Source organism: Juglans microcarpa x Juglans regia, chromosome 7D (assembly GCF_004785595.1).
Source record: "Juglans microcarpa x Juglans regia isolate MS1-56 chromosome 7D, Jm3101_v1.0, whole genome shotgun sequence".
Taxonomy (NCBI): Eukaryota; Viridiplantae; Streptophyta; class Magnoliopsida; order Fagales; family Juglandaceae; genus Juglans; species Juglans microcarpa x Juglans regia.
In genome coordinates, this window is record NC_054606.1 from 21,748,240 (window position 1) to 21,763,427 (window position 15,188).

General features: G+C 31.4%; 1 protein-coding gene across 1 annotated transcript; it reads right to left on the reverse strand.

Moving 5' to 3' along the window:
• Positions 1–5,027: 5,027 nt before the first annotated feature.
• Positions 5,028–11,190, reverse strand: LOC121239890 (phosphoribosylformylglycinamidine cyclo-ligase, chloroplastic-like). The gene is made up of 10 exons (XM_041137252.1): positions 11,132–11,190; positions 8,975–9,024; positions 8,109–8,483; positions 7,423–7,517; positions 7,249–7,350; positions 7,087–7,146; positions 6,056–6,228; positions 5,821–5,923; positions 5,568–5,726; positions 5,028–5,403 (listed from the first exon to the last, which is right to left on the reverse strand). The coding sequence occupies exons 3-10, from the start codon at positions 8,452–8,454 to the stop codon at positions 5,233–5,235; spliced, it is 1,209 nt and encodes a 402-aa protein (XP_040993186.1). The 5' UTR covers positions 8,455–8,483; positions 8,975–9,024; positions 11,132–11,190; the 3' UTR covers positions 5,028–5,232.
• Positions 11,191–15,188: the final 3,998 nt, after the last annotated feature.

A 15,188-nucleotide genomic window follows, 5' to 3' on the forward strand; every position in this document is an offset into this window, starting at 1 on the left:
ACTGAAAAACACAGTTGTTTTGTCCTTGTTTAGGAACTAACTAGAAGCTTTTTCATATTGCCCAAGCAATCCTTGAATCTTATCCTATTTCTCTATCTTGGCTCTACAAAAAAGTATGCAATCATCTGCAAAAAGTAAATTATTTACCTGAGTCCCTCCTCTTGAAACAGTCACACCCCTTATTTCCTCATGCCTCAAGTCTCTCTAGAGCTTTATTATCCAACCATACAACCAACTCAACATAGTGTTGCTGACTTCCTCACCAATTAAGTGCTTTCTCTAAGTTGGCTTAAGTGGTAAGGATCCTAGGTTTTATAATATGATTTCTCTAGGTTTTGTGTATAAGTTTTGAGTGATGAGGAGTTACATTTTATCGGTAAAAAACAGTGATTTACCTAAGAGTGATTATACTCTTAGGCCACTTAAGTCTCCAACACCACACACCAGCTGAGTTGACTTCTTTTTTTAAAAAAAAAAAACAATTGGTTTTGAAGATTACTCCCACGTTTTCCACCTTCTGCCCCCAAATCTTCCATTCAAATTCACCCCTCCGTCGTTTCCTTACCAACCCTAACTGAACATTGTAGTGGAATCAATCATTTTCAATCCATTTCAGTTTGTTTGCACTCTAATGGAGATTTTATATAAAAGCTGTCATTGGTTTTCGTAAAGTTGTAATGAAAATATATTATGAAGGTCTACTTTTAAATGCATGAATATCAACCTTAAACGAAAGATAAAAAGAAAAAGAAGGGAGCGAGCTCATAAATGTCATTTGAAACCATTGAAGAAAATAATGTGAGATGACAAAAAAACAAGTACTGAGAAGACTCTGCACATCTTAGAACAACCCCCTCGTCTTTATGAGTTGAAGCATGTTCCAAAATACTAAGTATTTTGATGGGGACCTTAGGTTGCATTTGTCAAACTAGATTCAACAGTACAACAGAACAATAGGGATTGTGTAGTTGAACAAAGTGTAGCTAAAAGAGAATATGAGCATCTTGCAAGTGTCCATTGGGGATATAAAACTCCAACAAAACCAACTTTTTTTTTACAGAGTTCGTATCATACAGTAATCAAGTGTGATTTGTACAAGAAAAACAATTACACTCATCTTCAAAAACATTTTACACCCTAATTATCAGATGATCTAAGGTCCAAAAATATCATCCACCTTACTAATTAGAGATCTAAGTCAGCTAATCAAATTAGCCACAGATTAACTGTTCATCCGTCACCGAATTCTGCAACTTTGTTCATTCAAATCATCCATTGCTCTCTTCCCTCATCACCTCAAGTTCCTCCACTTTGTATACCCTCAAGAAAAAAAAAATATAAGCCATTAAAAAATCTACACAACCTGAAATGATTCACTGTCAGATACCAATCTTAGAGAATCTACACAACCCAAGTTCGTTGTAACCCCACCACCATCCTTTAGCCCTTGAAGGTATGAATGCAGTGCTCTTTGCACAGTGTCTGCAACTATTCTCAATCTTCCTTGACTGACATCTGCTGTCGAAGATCCATTAATCTCCACAGCACGAGCATCCCTTTGTTTACATTTCTCTCAGTCATCGTATTAGGGAGGGAATGTTTCTCAGATCTCTTGGTGTATGTCTTGAGGGGTGTCAATGGGTTTGTCATAGTCGGTAGAGAGATGGAGGGAGGGATTTCGTCGGAGATTTTTGAGTCCCCTATCTAGTTTCTCGAGAGGTGTCGACAGGAAAAAGTGATTCGGTTTTGGAAGGAGTGAGAAGGATTCGGCAAAGGAAGGGGGGAGAAGAAGGATTTGGCAAAGGGAAAGGGGAGAATAGAGTCGACGGGAGAGTGGTTTTGGGAGGGGGGTGAGGGATTCACAGAGGGAGGGGGAGACAAAGGATTTGGCAGGGAGGGCAGAGAGCAGAGAAAAATTAGACCGTTTGTAAGAAACTAAATTTGCCAGCTCAGTTAGTGTGTAGTATTGGAGGCTAAACCGGCCTAAGAGTAGAATTACTCTTTACCTAATATTTGTGATGGAGATGCGTTAAAGGTGTCAAGGTTTAACTATTTAGAGACATGTTGCGTTTGCACGATTTTTAAGTTTCATCATCATCAGGGTTAACCGCAATAAAGACGTAGTATTTACATAGTCTCCAACATTCTTCACCATAAAAATGATCAAAATAAATACCCTTAAAATTATAAGATCATGACAAGGGTAGTATTTTTGCACCAATTCTGATATATAGTTATTTTTATATATTTTTTGTGTGAATTCAATATTTATTTTATATTAAAAAAATAACGCAATTAATCACATTAACGAAATACACAATAAATATATAAAAATAACTGCACGTAAAAATTTTATTTTTCACAGTTACAAACCTAATTAAAATACTTTTCTCGCATTTGCTTTTCTTAACCAAATAAAGGAAAAAATCCCATTTAATTGTTCTATCGCTCATGCTATACACAATGATTAAAAAAAAATTAATATACGTTCAGTTTTTTTTAAAAAATATAAAAAAGGGAAACAAGAAGCACATCTCTAAAACACAGTAATTATTATCCAATTGAAATTTGCTTTGCTTAATTAATTGGTAATTCTTCATGTGATGTACGTAGCTGTCGGATTGAAGTAGAGCTGAGTGGTGGTACAGGCATGCTGGTTGCATCTTGCCATCTCTCTTTGTAGAAATCATAGTATGTCATGTGCTATTTCACTCTCAGACCTACGACCGCATGATTCTCCACAGGCCACGCATGTGACGCACTTATATAAATTACCTTATGAAAAATAAATCAAAACCATATAATAAAAATAATAACAGCAATATTTAAATGAGTATCAGGAATAATATTGGACTGCATCTTATCCACGTGGCTTTTCCAATGAAAGCAACAAAAAAAGGTACCCATTTTTAATATATATATTTTTTCTATTTTCTTACTTGATATGATTGGCTTTGCACCGAAAGGTTCACGGGTCTTCTCCGTCATGATTCTCGCTAGACAAAGGAAAAACAAAATAATAATAATAATAATAATAATAATAGTGGTAGTGAAAGGCTTACTATCCTATGATTATTTCATCTATTATTTAAGTACATTTCAAGTTTTTTTTAAATATTTTTTTAACATCCTTGACCACAAAAAATTAAAAATATATATAACTTTACTAATACTTAATTTTTTAATTATTAAATAAAATTAAAAATATAAAATATAAAAAGAATAATAAATAAATAGTAATAAAATAGTAATCCAATCATTATTCTTAATAATAATAATAATAATAATAATAATAATAATAATACACAAAAAAAAAATATATATATATGTCGGTGCTAAAAATGAAAACATTTTAAAAAAGGAGTGAAAATGACATCTAGCCAAAAGGGTCATTGGCTTCTTATTGCATGACTTCTTGATTTCAAATTCCAAGACTCTATTTGAAACTTGGCCTCAATTGATATTTTTAGTTTAATTTAATTTTAGACTTTTTTTTAAATAAATTCATCTCAACTCATCATTATAATTTTTTTAAATTTTAATATAAAATATAATAAATAATTCAATTTTTTTAAATCTCAAAATAATAATAATATTAAAAAATAATATTCTAACAGTATTTTATCATTTTAACTCAACTCAACTCAGTTTAACATCCAAACGCAGCCGTTTAATATTCAAATATATAACTCTAAAATTACTAAATTCATCTCAACTCAAAATATTTTTACACGTGAGATCTATAACTTTTTCAACTCAACATTTCTTTACACGCAAGACCTACAATATTTTTCAACTTTCCATAAATACATATAAAATCTTCTTAATATCCAAACACATCTAAACTCATCTTAGGTGAACCTCATAAAACTCACTTAACAATCTCAACTCATTATTATTCATAAAGAACTTAACTTATCTCAACTTAACTCAACATTAAAGGGGACCTAAGTCCCAACAAGAGTGACCCTTAAGACTTTTAGGTTGGGTTTGAATAGACAGTTCAGATGAGATGAGATGAAATATTTTGAATAATAATTAAATAAAATATTGTTAGAATATATTTTTTAGTATTATTTTTATTTTAGAATTTAAAAAAATTGAATTGTTTATTATATTTTTGTATAGAAATTTAAAAAAATTATAATGATGAAATGAGATGAGATGAGATAAGAAGGTTTGTGTATCCAAACTGAGCCTAGTTGCCAAAAGCAGTTTCCTACATTAGAAAAATTAAAAACAAAAACAAGATCCCATGACGTTCATGATATCTTCCAACCCAGCTTCATGCAAACAGGTCTCAAGTTATCCGTATACCCTGGCCAATACACAGAACCACCCTTTTTCTCATTCCCGACCTTATGGCTCTGAGAATCCCTGCTACCATGGCACATTGACATTTTCTTCACTTCCAACAACATATATTTCCATAACTCTTCATGTCGGTTGATAAATTGTCCCCATAAGTACCAGGTTGATATTGTATAAGTTGTCCCCATAAATGAAAGAGACAAGGCAAAACCAGTTATCTTCCACTTCAGCAACATGTCAATGAATGGCCCTGCTCATTCTCCCTAACTACAGGGGACTTTGATCACATGGGGTGTCCTAACTTACCCAAACTCTGTACCAGACGTAGAAGAAGGGCAAGAAATTAGACTTTATGCATCCCAGTAATATTGTATACCTCCATTTACACAATGATCTAGCAGATTCTCAATTAGTTGAGTCAAGAAGAATTAAAGAATTACCCATGGCAGAGTATTCTAAGAAAGAATCTTATAGATAGAATCAAAAAGATGGACAACTATTGGAAGATATAACCGAACCATATCTTAACATTTCCACGGTTCGTGTCACAACAACAATATCTGGATAAATTACAGAGCTTTCAATCCATTTTCTTCATGAAGACTCCTGCAGTTTTCCGATTTATCCTTCCCGGCCGTCAGAGCAAGCGCTAGAAAATGCTAGTGAAATTTCAACATAAAAGACTACCTTTACAAGATGACAAACCAGAATATTGGGAAAGATTCTAACATCTATTAAGTTTTCCACCAAAATCGCCTAATGTTAATCATTCAAAGTTACAAGTCCTATAAAAGAGCTTTTATGTGATCATAATTCCCTCATATTCATCTATTACAACGGATGTATATGCCACAATCCCCCTATAGTTCGTCCCATCAACAGGATGCTAAAAATCAGTACACGGAACACATGATGCACAATTTAATGATAGCTCACTCCACCACCACTTACAACCTCACCGATATGATATGCTTTATAAGCTCCATCTCCATCCTTGAGTATTCTGTGAGACGCCTCCTTGCTCACAACTAGAACCATCCCAATGCCCATATTAAAAGTCCGTCTCATTTCAGCATCATCTATTTTTCCCACCTAACCAGAAAGAATGAAAAATTCTATTATCTTTTTTCAAGAAACATATTTACAGTAACTAAAAGCAACCAGAAAAAAATAAACATTTATATAAAATAATTTAAGAGAAACACTCTGGCCTTTGTCTTTGCCTCTATATTTCCATCACGAAAAATACATTCTACCTCTTGAATCCACTTGAACAGAGTTGGCACATCCCAAGAATTCGAATGGATGACAGCTCCAAGGCCTTTTGGAAATACACGAGGTATATTGTCTGTGAAACCACCACCTGTGATGTGGGCAATCCCCTTAATGCCACCCTTGCTGATTAAGTCAAGTACCTGATGTGGAAGGAAAGGGAAAATAAAACATTTGTAAGACTAGAGAACAAGGCAATATTGAGAATTATAATGTGAAACGGATGGCAACAAACACCTGCTTAACATAGATAACAGTTGGGGCCATCAAAGCTTCACCTAATGTTACATCTTCACCAGGAAGTTTATCCTTCAGAGAAAGGCCACTTCGACTGAGAACCCTGCGAAGATATAGCAATACATATCCATAAGGATTTTGATATAGATTAAAAGCTTCATCCATTGTAGTAATGCAGCTAAAACTATTACAACAATAACAGTGTTTTCAAGGGAAAAAAAAAAAAAAAACCAACCTTCTTACTAGGGAGAAACCATTGGAATGAACACCACTGGATGGGAGGCCAATGAGAACGTCTCCAGCCACAATGTCTCTCCCATTAATAACCGCATCCCTTTTTACAATGCCAACTGCAAAGCCACTGAGATCATATTCACCATCAGCATAAAAATCTGGCATCTCTGCAGTCTGAAAAGTATTTACAACCAATTCAGTGTGAAGTAGTAAGCAGCTAAAAATACACAAAATACTTTAATAGTTCTATTTTTGCATTCAATTAGGATAGGAGGTGAAGAAAAAATAAAGACTGACCACGATTTGGTTTAAATTTCAAACCTCATACACATACTGTATTAAGCAAATTTATCCCACATCCAAAAGGACAATGGCAAGTCCAATTCAGAACAACGTTTGAATGTTATAAACAGGTACTTTCACAATCCATTAATCTCATTACATGTGTCCCATCAGAAAGTCCTTTTTTGTGGTACAACATGTTTTAGTCCGCTGTTTTCTCCCTTATAAAATCAATGTCAAGGAAAACCACATCCCTAACTTCAACTAACTAACATGAACCTTTTGAACATGAATTATAAAGCCCTTTTTTGTGGTACAACATGTTTTAATCCGCTGTTTTCTCTCTTATAAAATCAATGTAAAGGAAAACCACATCCCTAACTTCAACTAACTATCATGAACCTTTTGAACATGAATTCTAAAGCCCAGTGTAAATATTCAAAGTAGTAATTCATTACTCTCATGTGGGAACCCTTAACCTGAAATGGAAACCAACAATATCTCAACTTGTCACACTAAATAACGTTTGTCACAAGTTTTTTTTCTTTTTTTTTTATTGGTAAATAAAATTTTATTGATCATAAGAATAGGCAAGAGCCCAAGTATATAGGGTCAAAAGTTTAAAAGCCTTGGCACCCTACATTCCCTTTCTTTTCAGATATATTAATCACCAGACAATGTATCAAAAGGATAGCATTTATTCACACAGTAAATAAAGAGAAACAAAATTAAATAGAAAACGACCAGCACCTCGCCTCCTAAAAGAATGCAATCAGATTGTTGGCAACCATCAACAATGCCTTTTATAACCTAAATAAGAAGAAAAATAAATTCAAATCAGCTTGAGCCCGACGTACTTATACCATTTTAATGACCTATAACACCCAGCTTGTTTATGCAAATTTGGTGTACCTTTTCAGCAAGGTCAACATCAAGGTGACTAGTGGCAAAATAATCAAGGAAAAATAATGGCTTTGCTCCAGAAGTAACAATGTCGTTGACACTCATCGCAACCTGGATTAGGAAAAACTGTATTAGAAAGCAGATCATGGATAGTAGAATGAGTTCAACATCATTAATCCCTACCAGATCAATCCCAATAGTTTCGTGGATTCCAGTTTCAAATGCAAGCTTAAGTTTAGTTCCCACACCATCTGTACCGGCAACAAGGTATGAATCACCTGCCCACGATAATTCTATTAGCAAAGCACGTGAAACCACAAGGCCCGACAAGGGGCAATCAAATTTTCTCACCTCAACACATTACCTAAAGAATTAAAGATTGATTCTAAATTCATGTCAGATATAGATATGGACGTAAATGAACAGTAATAAAAAATAGCAATTAAACCATACCATAAATTAATTCTGTAATATCTAGAAGATTGAAAATTAACAAACTGACAAAGAGTAGAAAATTACAGGACAATGAAGCCAAGTTCAAAGCTCTAACTACAAATTGCCAAAGTGCTAAGTGGATTAATAGAGTTTAGCAGATATTTGGTTCAATACTCAGATCAACCACAAAGATACAGTAACATGTTAATTTTAAGCAAACTTTTTTTCATAATTAGAAAACAAAGACCGCATAAAAAAAAAAAATTATTTGAATTTCAAATTTTCTCAAAGTTCAGTTTTTTTTTTTTTTTTTGATTGGCACCAAGTGTAAGCTCTTGACATGTTGGATAAACCCAAAGTTCATAATTTGCACCTCGTAAATAATTATAACTAAAAAATTACACACAAACAAAAACAAAAGCAAAAAAATATACCAAGAGGGAAAAGTCCTCCGAAGCCACCAATTCCCGGTGCCATTTTGGCAATCCTATGAACAAGTTCAGAGCCAGCATCAATGTCGACACCAGCATCCTTGTATGTTAGACTGTCACTGGAACTGTTCTTCGTCATCGAAAACACACGATGGCCGCTATTCCTCATTCTTCTTGCTGAACCTAATTGGTTGGAAGCCATTGATAGTGGTTGAAACCCATTTGCAAACCTATTGAAAGTACACCTGTGTGCATATCGTTGGATTGGGCTGGAATTGTGATCAGACGGTCTAATTGAACAAGCTACACAGCGGGATAGCTCGGTGTTTGCTCTGAAGGTAATAGTCATGGTGAAAGAGATTACAGAGTTTTTCAAATCTGCAAATAAATGAAAAAATAGGAAACAATTATCATTGATTCATTGGCAAATAATTCATATATTGTTAATATCATGCTCAGGAAAATACAAAATACTGATTACTGACTTGCTCAACAAATAAAATATATCAATTAAATTCTGGCTAAAAAAATAGTAATATCAGCTAATACATTGTCAGCCAGTGAGAGAATATTTCATTACCTGCAATCAATAACATACCAGTTACACTGAAAGATTATTTTTTTATTTGCGACAATTAAAAAAATTATCTTTCAGTGTAATAAAATAAAATATATCGATTAAATTTCATGTTCAGGAATCGGAGAGTCATTATCAAAAACAAAACAGGTGCTCTAGCTCTTTTAGAATTTTTCAGCATACACAAATACTTGGATGCAGGCACAGGCATAAACACACATACACGCCACACGGTAGCTCTACATATATGGAACAAATTAGAAAGAAACCAAGTTCTGTAGGCAGAATTCACCTTTTTGGCCGAAGAGCAAAATCCTAGAAGCCCCCCAGAATGGTTGCAGGCTTGCACCACAGCACTTCGAGGGTTTTCAACAGCGGTTTAGGGTTTCCGAACTTTATGTATAAATGCAAATTCAGTTTTTGTTTTTTTGTTTTTTCGGGTGTTTATAAGATGTTTATTTTGCTGACATTTTTATCAACGGTTTTAGAACATATTTAATAATCAAATAATTATTTACTTTATTAAAAATAATTTTAATTTTACAAAATAAAGTTGTAAAAAAAATTATCAATTTATCATTTTCTTTTTTTATATTACTCAATTTTTAATTTCTGGAAATTTACAATGAAGTATTTTTAAATCTTGTCTTACAAAGAATAGAAGATTAAAAAAAATGTAAAATAAAATCTTGCAATATACTTCAAGATATTCTTCTTTTTTATTTTATTTTTTAATCATGCAATTGATGTGACATTTAAGTATAATAAAAGGCTACTTGAAATATTACATAAATGGACGTGCAAAAATGATAAAAATACAAGCCATTTTTATATTTTTTTATAATTTTATTTTATATTTATAATAATGTTTTAATAACGATTTTATAATTTTTTAGTAACAATATCTTATTCTTCTGTAGATTACAAATTTTCTAAATTATCACATAAAATATAATAAACAATTCAACTTTTTCTAATCTCAAACAATAATAATATTAAACAATAATATTATAACGATATTTTATTCAATTTTCAACTTTCATCTAAAACTAAATTATTTCATCTCACTATCTAAGCATGGTCTAATGCTGTTTCTTTTGCAGTAGGTCACATGAATCAAGATATAATGTAAGCCTAAAATGTGAAGAGCGGTGCTACTCTGCTATTTTGTTGCCTGAATAGCACCACTCATTTTGACCGCTAGTTCAAAATTTAGTTTTTATTTATTTTCAATTTTCTTATTCATATTTTTTTATTATTTTAAAATATTTTTAAAAAAATATAAAAAAATATATCAATACACTAATAATTACTTCTTTAACTATTAAGTAAAAAAATTAAAATATATAAAGTGTTAAAATGAGTGGGCAAATGAAATGGGCAAAATAGCATTTTTCAAATGTGAAAATCTGCTGCCCTTAAATTATGAATTGAGGTGATAATAATGCAAAGATGCCTTGGATTTTTTTTTTTTTTTTTAACCTTTTCAGCAATGCCAACATCAAGGTGGCTAGTTGAATTTAATCTAGAAAAAATAATAGCTTTGCTCTAGAATATTGAAATTTCGTTGACACTAATCTTAACCTCATGGAGTAGGCAAAACTTCAATAGAAAGTTGTTTAGAAAAAGGGTAGTGCTAGGCTACCACCAAGTAATGACCATTGGGCATGCCACCTAATACAAATTTATCTTTTTTTTTTTTCTTTTCATATTTTTTTAACATATTTAAATATTTTTAAAAAATAAAAAAAATACATCAATATATTAAAAGTCAATTTCTTAATTAAGTAAAAATAAATAAAATACATGAACGGTCAAAGTGAAGGAGCAAACTCAGGCAATATACTAGCATTTCTCTTAAAAAATAGCAAAATGATTTTAATAACATTTGTATCAAATTTCCACCGGATTCGATACCAATAATCAATAATAGTGATTGAACCATACTGCAAATTTAGTCTACAAAATGAGATGGGAAAATTAACAAAACTAACTCCTAGGGATTGGCTCAAGTGCTAATGATCTTGGTTTTGGTGGCATACTCCCTCTAGATTTAAGGTTCAAATCTTCTTGGATATAAATAACTTTTATGGGCTATCGGATTTGGAGAACTTTTCCTTTAATTACCTGAGGTACACTTGTAAACAATTCATTATCGAAAACCTGTGTACCTTCGAGATTAGTCGAGACTTTGTTTCGGACACCTACTGCCAATAAAAAAAGATTAACAAAACTTTGTCAAAATTAGAAGATTACAAGACAGAGAAACCAAGATCAGGAAAAAATATATACAGAACTATAGGCCATTCTGGTTCTATATTGGACAAAATTCAAAGTTTTTGTTAGTCATAATGGAAGAGATATAAGGGTTTTGTAAATATGCAAATACTCATAAATCACGAAGCAATAATCAATAGAAAAAGCATAGAAGGATATACATAGCCCTGTCTAGGGGTGTAACCGGTATATACTAGTTTTGTATTTTCTAAAATTGATTACGCACCGGTTACCTTCTTAAACCGGTACTTTCAGTTTTACCGGTTTTCAGTCCGGTTCGGTTTTTCGATTTTTTTTTAAATGTAAGTTTGACATTTCAAATTTAAAAAAAAAAAAAGAAAAAAAAAAGACTGCTTTAAAAAAATTTGTTTTATACTTTTATTAAAAAATTCAACTTTACTAAAAACTAATATAAGCTGCTATAATTAATAAAAATCTGTGATTCTGTAGTAACAAAAATAAAATTAATAAAAGTTGCTATAATTAATATAAATAAACTTTGCTACATTGAAATCATAGAGTATTGACCTGACTTGAGCCTTATTTTTATTTAATAACTCACTAAGTTCTAACTACACTGCAATATGTAAGCCTTATTTTTATTTTTATTTATTTTTATTGAGCCTTCACAGTTTATTCAAATCCTTAATCCCAATTGATAAACATTAAACAGGACACATATGTTATTCAAGTATGAAAATTACAAAACCCTATGAATGTAATTTCATAAACCCAATCACAAAACACAATTTCATAAACTCAATCACAAAACCCAATCAAAGTAAATTTTGGATTCAAAAAATCCTAATATCACAAATATCATCTATCATAATTTCAAAATAATTTCACAGACCTAACACAAAGCCCTAATATCACAAACACAAAAATAAATACAATCACAAAAAATCTTAAATTTCGGATTCAAAAATCCTAACATAGTAATATCACAAAACCCAATCACAAAAATCTCAATATCACGAAACCTAATCACAAAAATCCTAATATCACAAAAGTCCTAGTATGTAATCTCAAAAACAAAAAATACAAAAAAAAAAAAATTACCGTTGAGGGGCACTGGGCAAACTCGGCAGAGGGACAGAGTGAGGCCGAGAGAGTTGAGAGAAGAGAGAGCGAGGGACGAGAGAGTGAGAAGGGGCAAGGCAGAGATGCAGCCGAGGGCCTGAGAGAGTGAGCGAACGAGAGACACAAGAGTGAGGCCGAGAGAGTTAGCAAAGTTCCAACTTAAGGTTTAGACTTTAGTTATAGGGGAAACGGCGCCGTTTCCCATTGATTTATTGTAATTATATATATTTGTAATATATTTTAATATACTATAGTCTAATATATTAGACTATATAATAGTATTAATATTAGACTATTAGTACAGTTATATATTAGTATTAGTTATAAACTATATATTAGTATTAGTTAAAAACTTTTAGTGATTTAGTATAACTATATTAGTATAACTATAGTTTATATTAAACTATTAGTATTAGTTAAATAGTTATAGACTTATATATTAGTATAGCTATATAATATATTAGACTATATAATAGTATTAATATTAGACTATTAGTATAGTTATATATTAGTATTAGTTATAAACTATATATTAATATTAGTTATAAATTTTTAGTGATTTAGTATAACTATATTAGTATAAGTATAACTATAGTTTCTATTAAATTATTAGTATTAGTTAAATAGTTATAGACTTATGTATTAGTATAGCTATATAATATATTAGACTATATAATAGTATTAATATTATACTATTAGTATAGTTATATATTAGTATTAGTTATAAACTATATATTAGTATTAGTTATAAACTTTTAGTGATTTAGTATAACTATATTAGTATAACTATAGTTTATATTAAACTATTAGTATTAGTTAAATAGTTATAGACTTATATATTAGTATTAGTTATAAATTTTTAGTGATTTAGTATAGTTATATTAGTATAAGTATAACTATAGTCTATATTAAACTATTAGTATTAGTTATAAACTTATAGTGATTTAGTATAACTATATTAGTATAACTATAACTATAGTCTATATTAAACTATTAGTATAGCTATATATTAGTATTAGTTATAAACTATGTATTAGTATAGCTATATAATATATTATATATGATCAATCAAAATTTCATTTTAAATATTAAACCTTTATTTTATAATAATATTATATTATATATAATTATATTAATAGCATATGATCAAACAAATTACAAATGTTTACATTTAAGATTAACATTTTATGTTATAATTTATAAATTATAATATGAAATTATTTCATATATGATATATAATTATATACATTATATATAAAAATTTCACATATAATTATACATTATATATAAAACTTATATATATATATAATATTTTGTATAATTTTAATTTTGTATAAAACTTATATATAAAATATTAATTTTTATATATATATTTTTTATCAACTGGTCCGGTCCAGTCCGAAAAATCCTAAAATCGGAACCAGACCGGTTCCAGCCGGTTTGCACATTGCAAGAATCGGTCCCAAACCGGACTGGTTCAAAACCAATCCAACTAGTCCGAACCAGACCGATTTACTGGTTTAAATTTACACCCCTAACCCTATCCTTTCGATTTGAAATCCACCAACGGCCAAAAATTCCCCATAGACAAAAGTTAATCCTAAATCATATTCTTCGTAAAATAAAATAAAATGACTGAAATTAGTAACAGCAAATAAGGATAATTTTGGCCGTTGTATTTCATATTTTCACTTAAAAATTATAGGCTAGGAATTTCGAAACTTAAAAGTCGTTGATAAATATATTAACGACTACAATAATCAAAACAAAGGATATATAGAGTAGGGATGTTGCCTGCTCATGCGGGGGCGAGGTCGACCCTTCCCCGCACCCCACTCCCGGGATGTGGGAGCAGGGTCCCCCACCTTGGTGGCAAGTGCGGAGGCAAACCCCTCATCTGCCGCCCATCCTGCCCACTCCAATAGTGCCTATAGCCCGCAAAGCCAAGAAATTATTCATGGACCCAAAAGTGACCAAAAATACATTAGATCCAAATTGTAAATTTAAATTTACAAATATGACCATAATTTTAAAATAAATAACATAATTTTTAAATTTATTTGTGCATATTTTGTGTAATTTATCCTAATGTGACCTTTGTATAGAAGGTCAAAACAATACAAGAGTCTCACTTAAGCAATATGAGATTCTTGTATTGCCTTGACAATTATTGCGCAGGGATGGGAGGACAGATTATTGTGGAAACATGCAAGAAATTCCATTTTTATTGTCAGCTCTTATTATAAAATACTAACTTGCCATTGTGTCAACCGGTTCTCTTGGAAGTGTATTTGGAGATCCAAGGTGCCTAGAAAAGTTTTTTTTTTTTTTTGTTGGTTGGTGTCCTTTGGAAAGATATTAACAACAGATAATTTGAGAAAGTGCGGTATAATTTATTTAGATTGGGGCTATTTGTGTAAAAAAGATGGTAAATCTATTGATCATTTGTTTATACATTATGAGGTGGCCAAGATTTTTTGAGAGGAGATTTTCTACAAGTCGGGGATTGCTTGGGTGATGCCTAAGAGGATGGTGGATCTGTTGATTTGTTGGAAATGATTTATGTGTAGTCACCATATTGCTACTATTTGAAAGATGATTCCTTATGTTTGATGGGAATGAATGAGCAGTGTTTTGGTAATAGAGAACGATCATTCAGAGAAGAAAAACGTTTGTTGCAAGCGCCTGGTGCAAACTGGGCTGACGTGGAAACCACTCATCTCAAACCCCCCGAATTCAAAATACTATCGGGCTGTGAGAGAGAGCTGATGAGAGAGAGACCGAGCTGATGAGAGAGAAAGACCGAGCTGATGAGAGAGACGACCCGATGAGCGAGAGATAGAAAGAGTTGATGAGAGAGAGCGCTGATGAGAGAGAACATGTGCATTTAGAGAAAGGAAAAATAATAATAATATGCGTCTCCCGTGATATGGATGACTGCATACCGGCTGTATCTAACGACTGTATATAGAAGAACTGTTCAGAGAATTTAAAGAGTTTTTCTCTGTAACTCTGTATTTGGGTGAATATTCACGGATAATCTACATAATTTTCTTTTAGCTTTTCCTAGCTCCTACTTCCTAACGTGTATTTACGTGTTTTCGCTTGAATATTACTTGTCAAGAAAAATATTAATATTACCGATA

Excerpts from the sequence above, each read along its gene's own strand:
- LOC121239890 (XM_041137252.1), bottom strand. The coding sequence starts at position 8,454 with ATGACTATTACCTTCAGAGCAAACACCGAGCTATCCCGCTGTGTAGCT. Across the intron at positions 7,518-8,108 it reads CGGAGGACTTTTCCCTCTTG|GTGATTCATACCTTGTTGCC; the intron begins GTATATTTTTTT and ends TATCGTGGGCAG. Across the intron at positions 7,147-7,248 it reads ATGTTGACCTTGCTGAAAAG|GTTATAAAAGGCATTGTTGA; the intron begins GTACACCAAATT and ends CTTCTTATTTAG.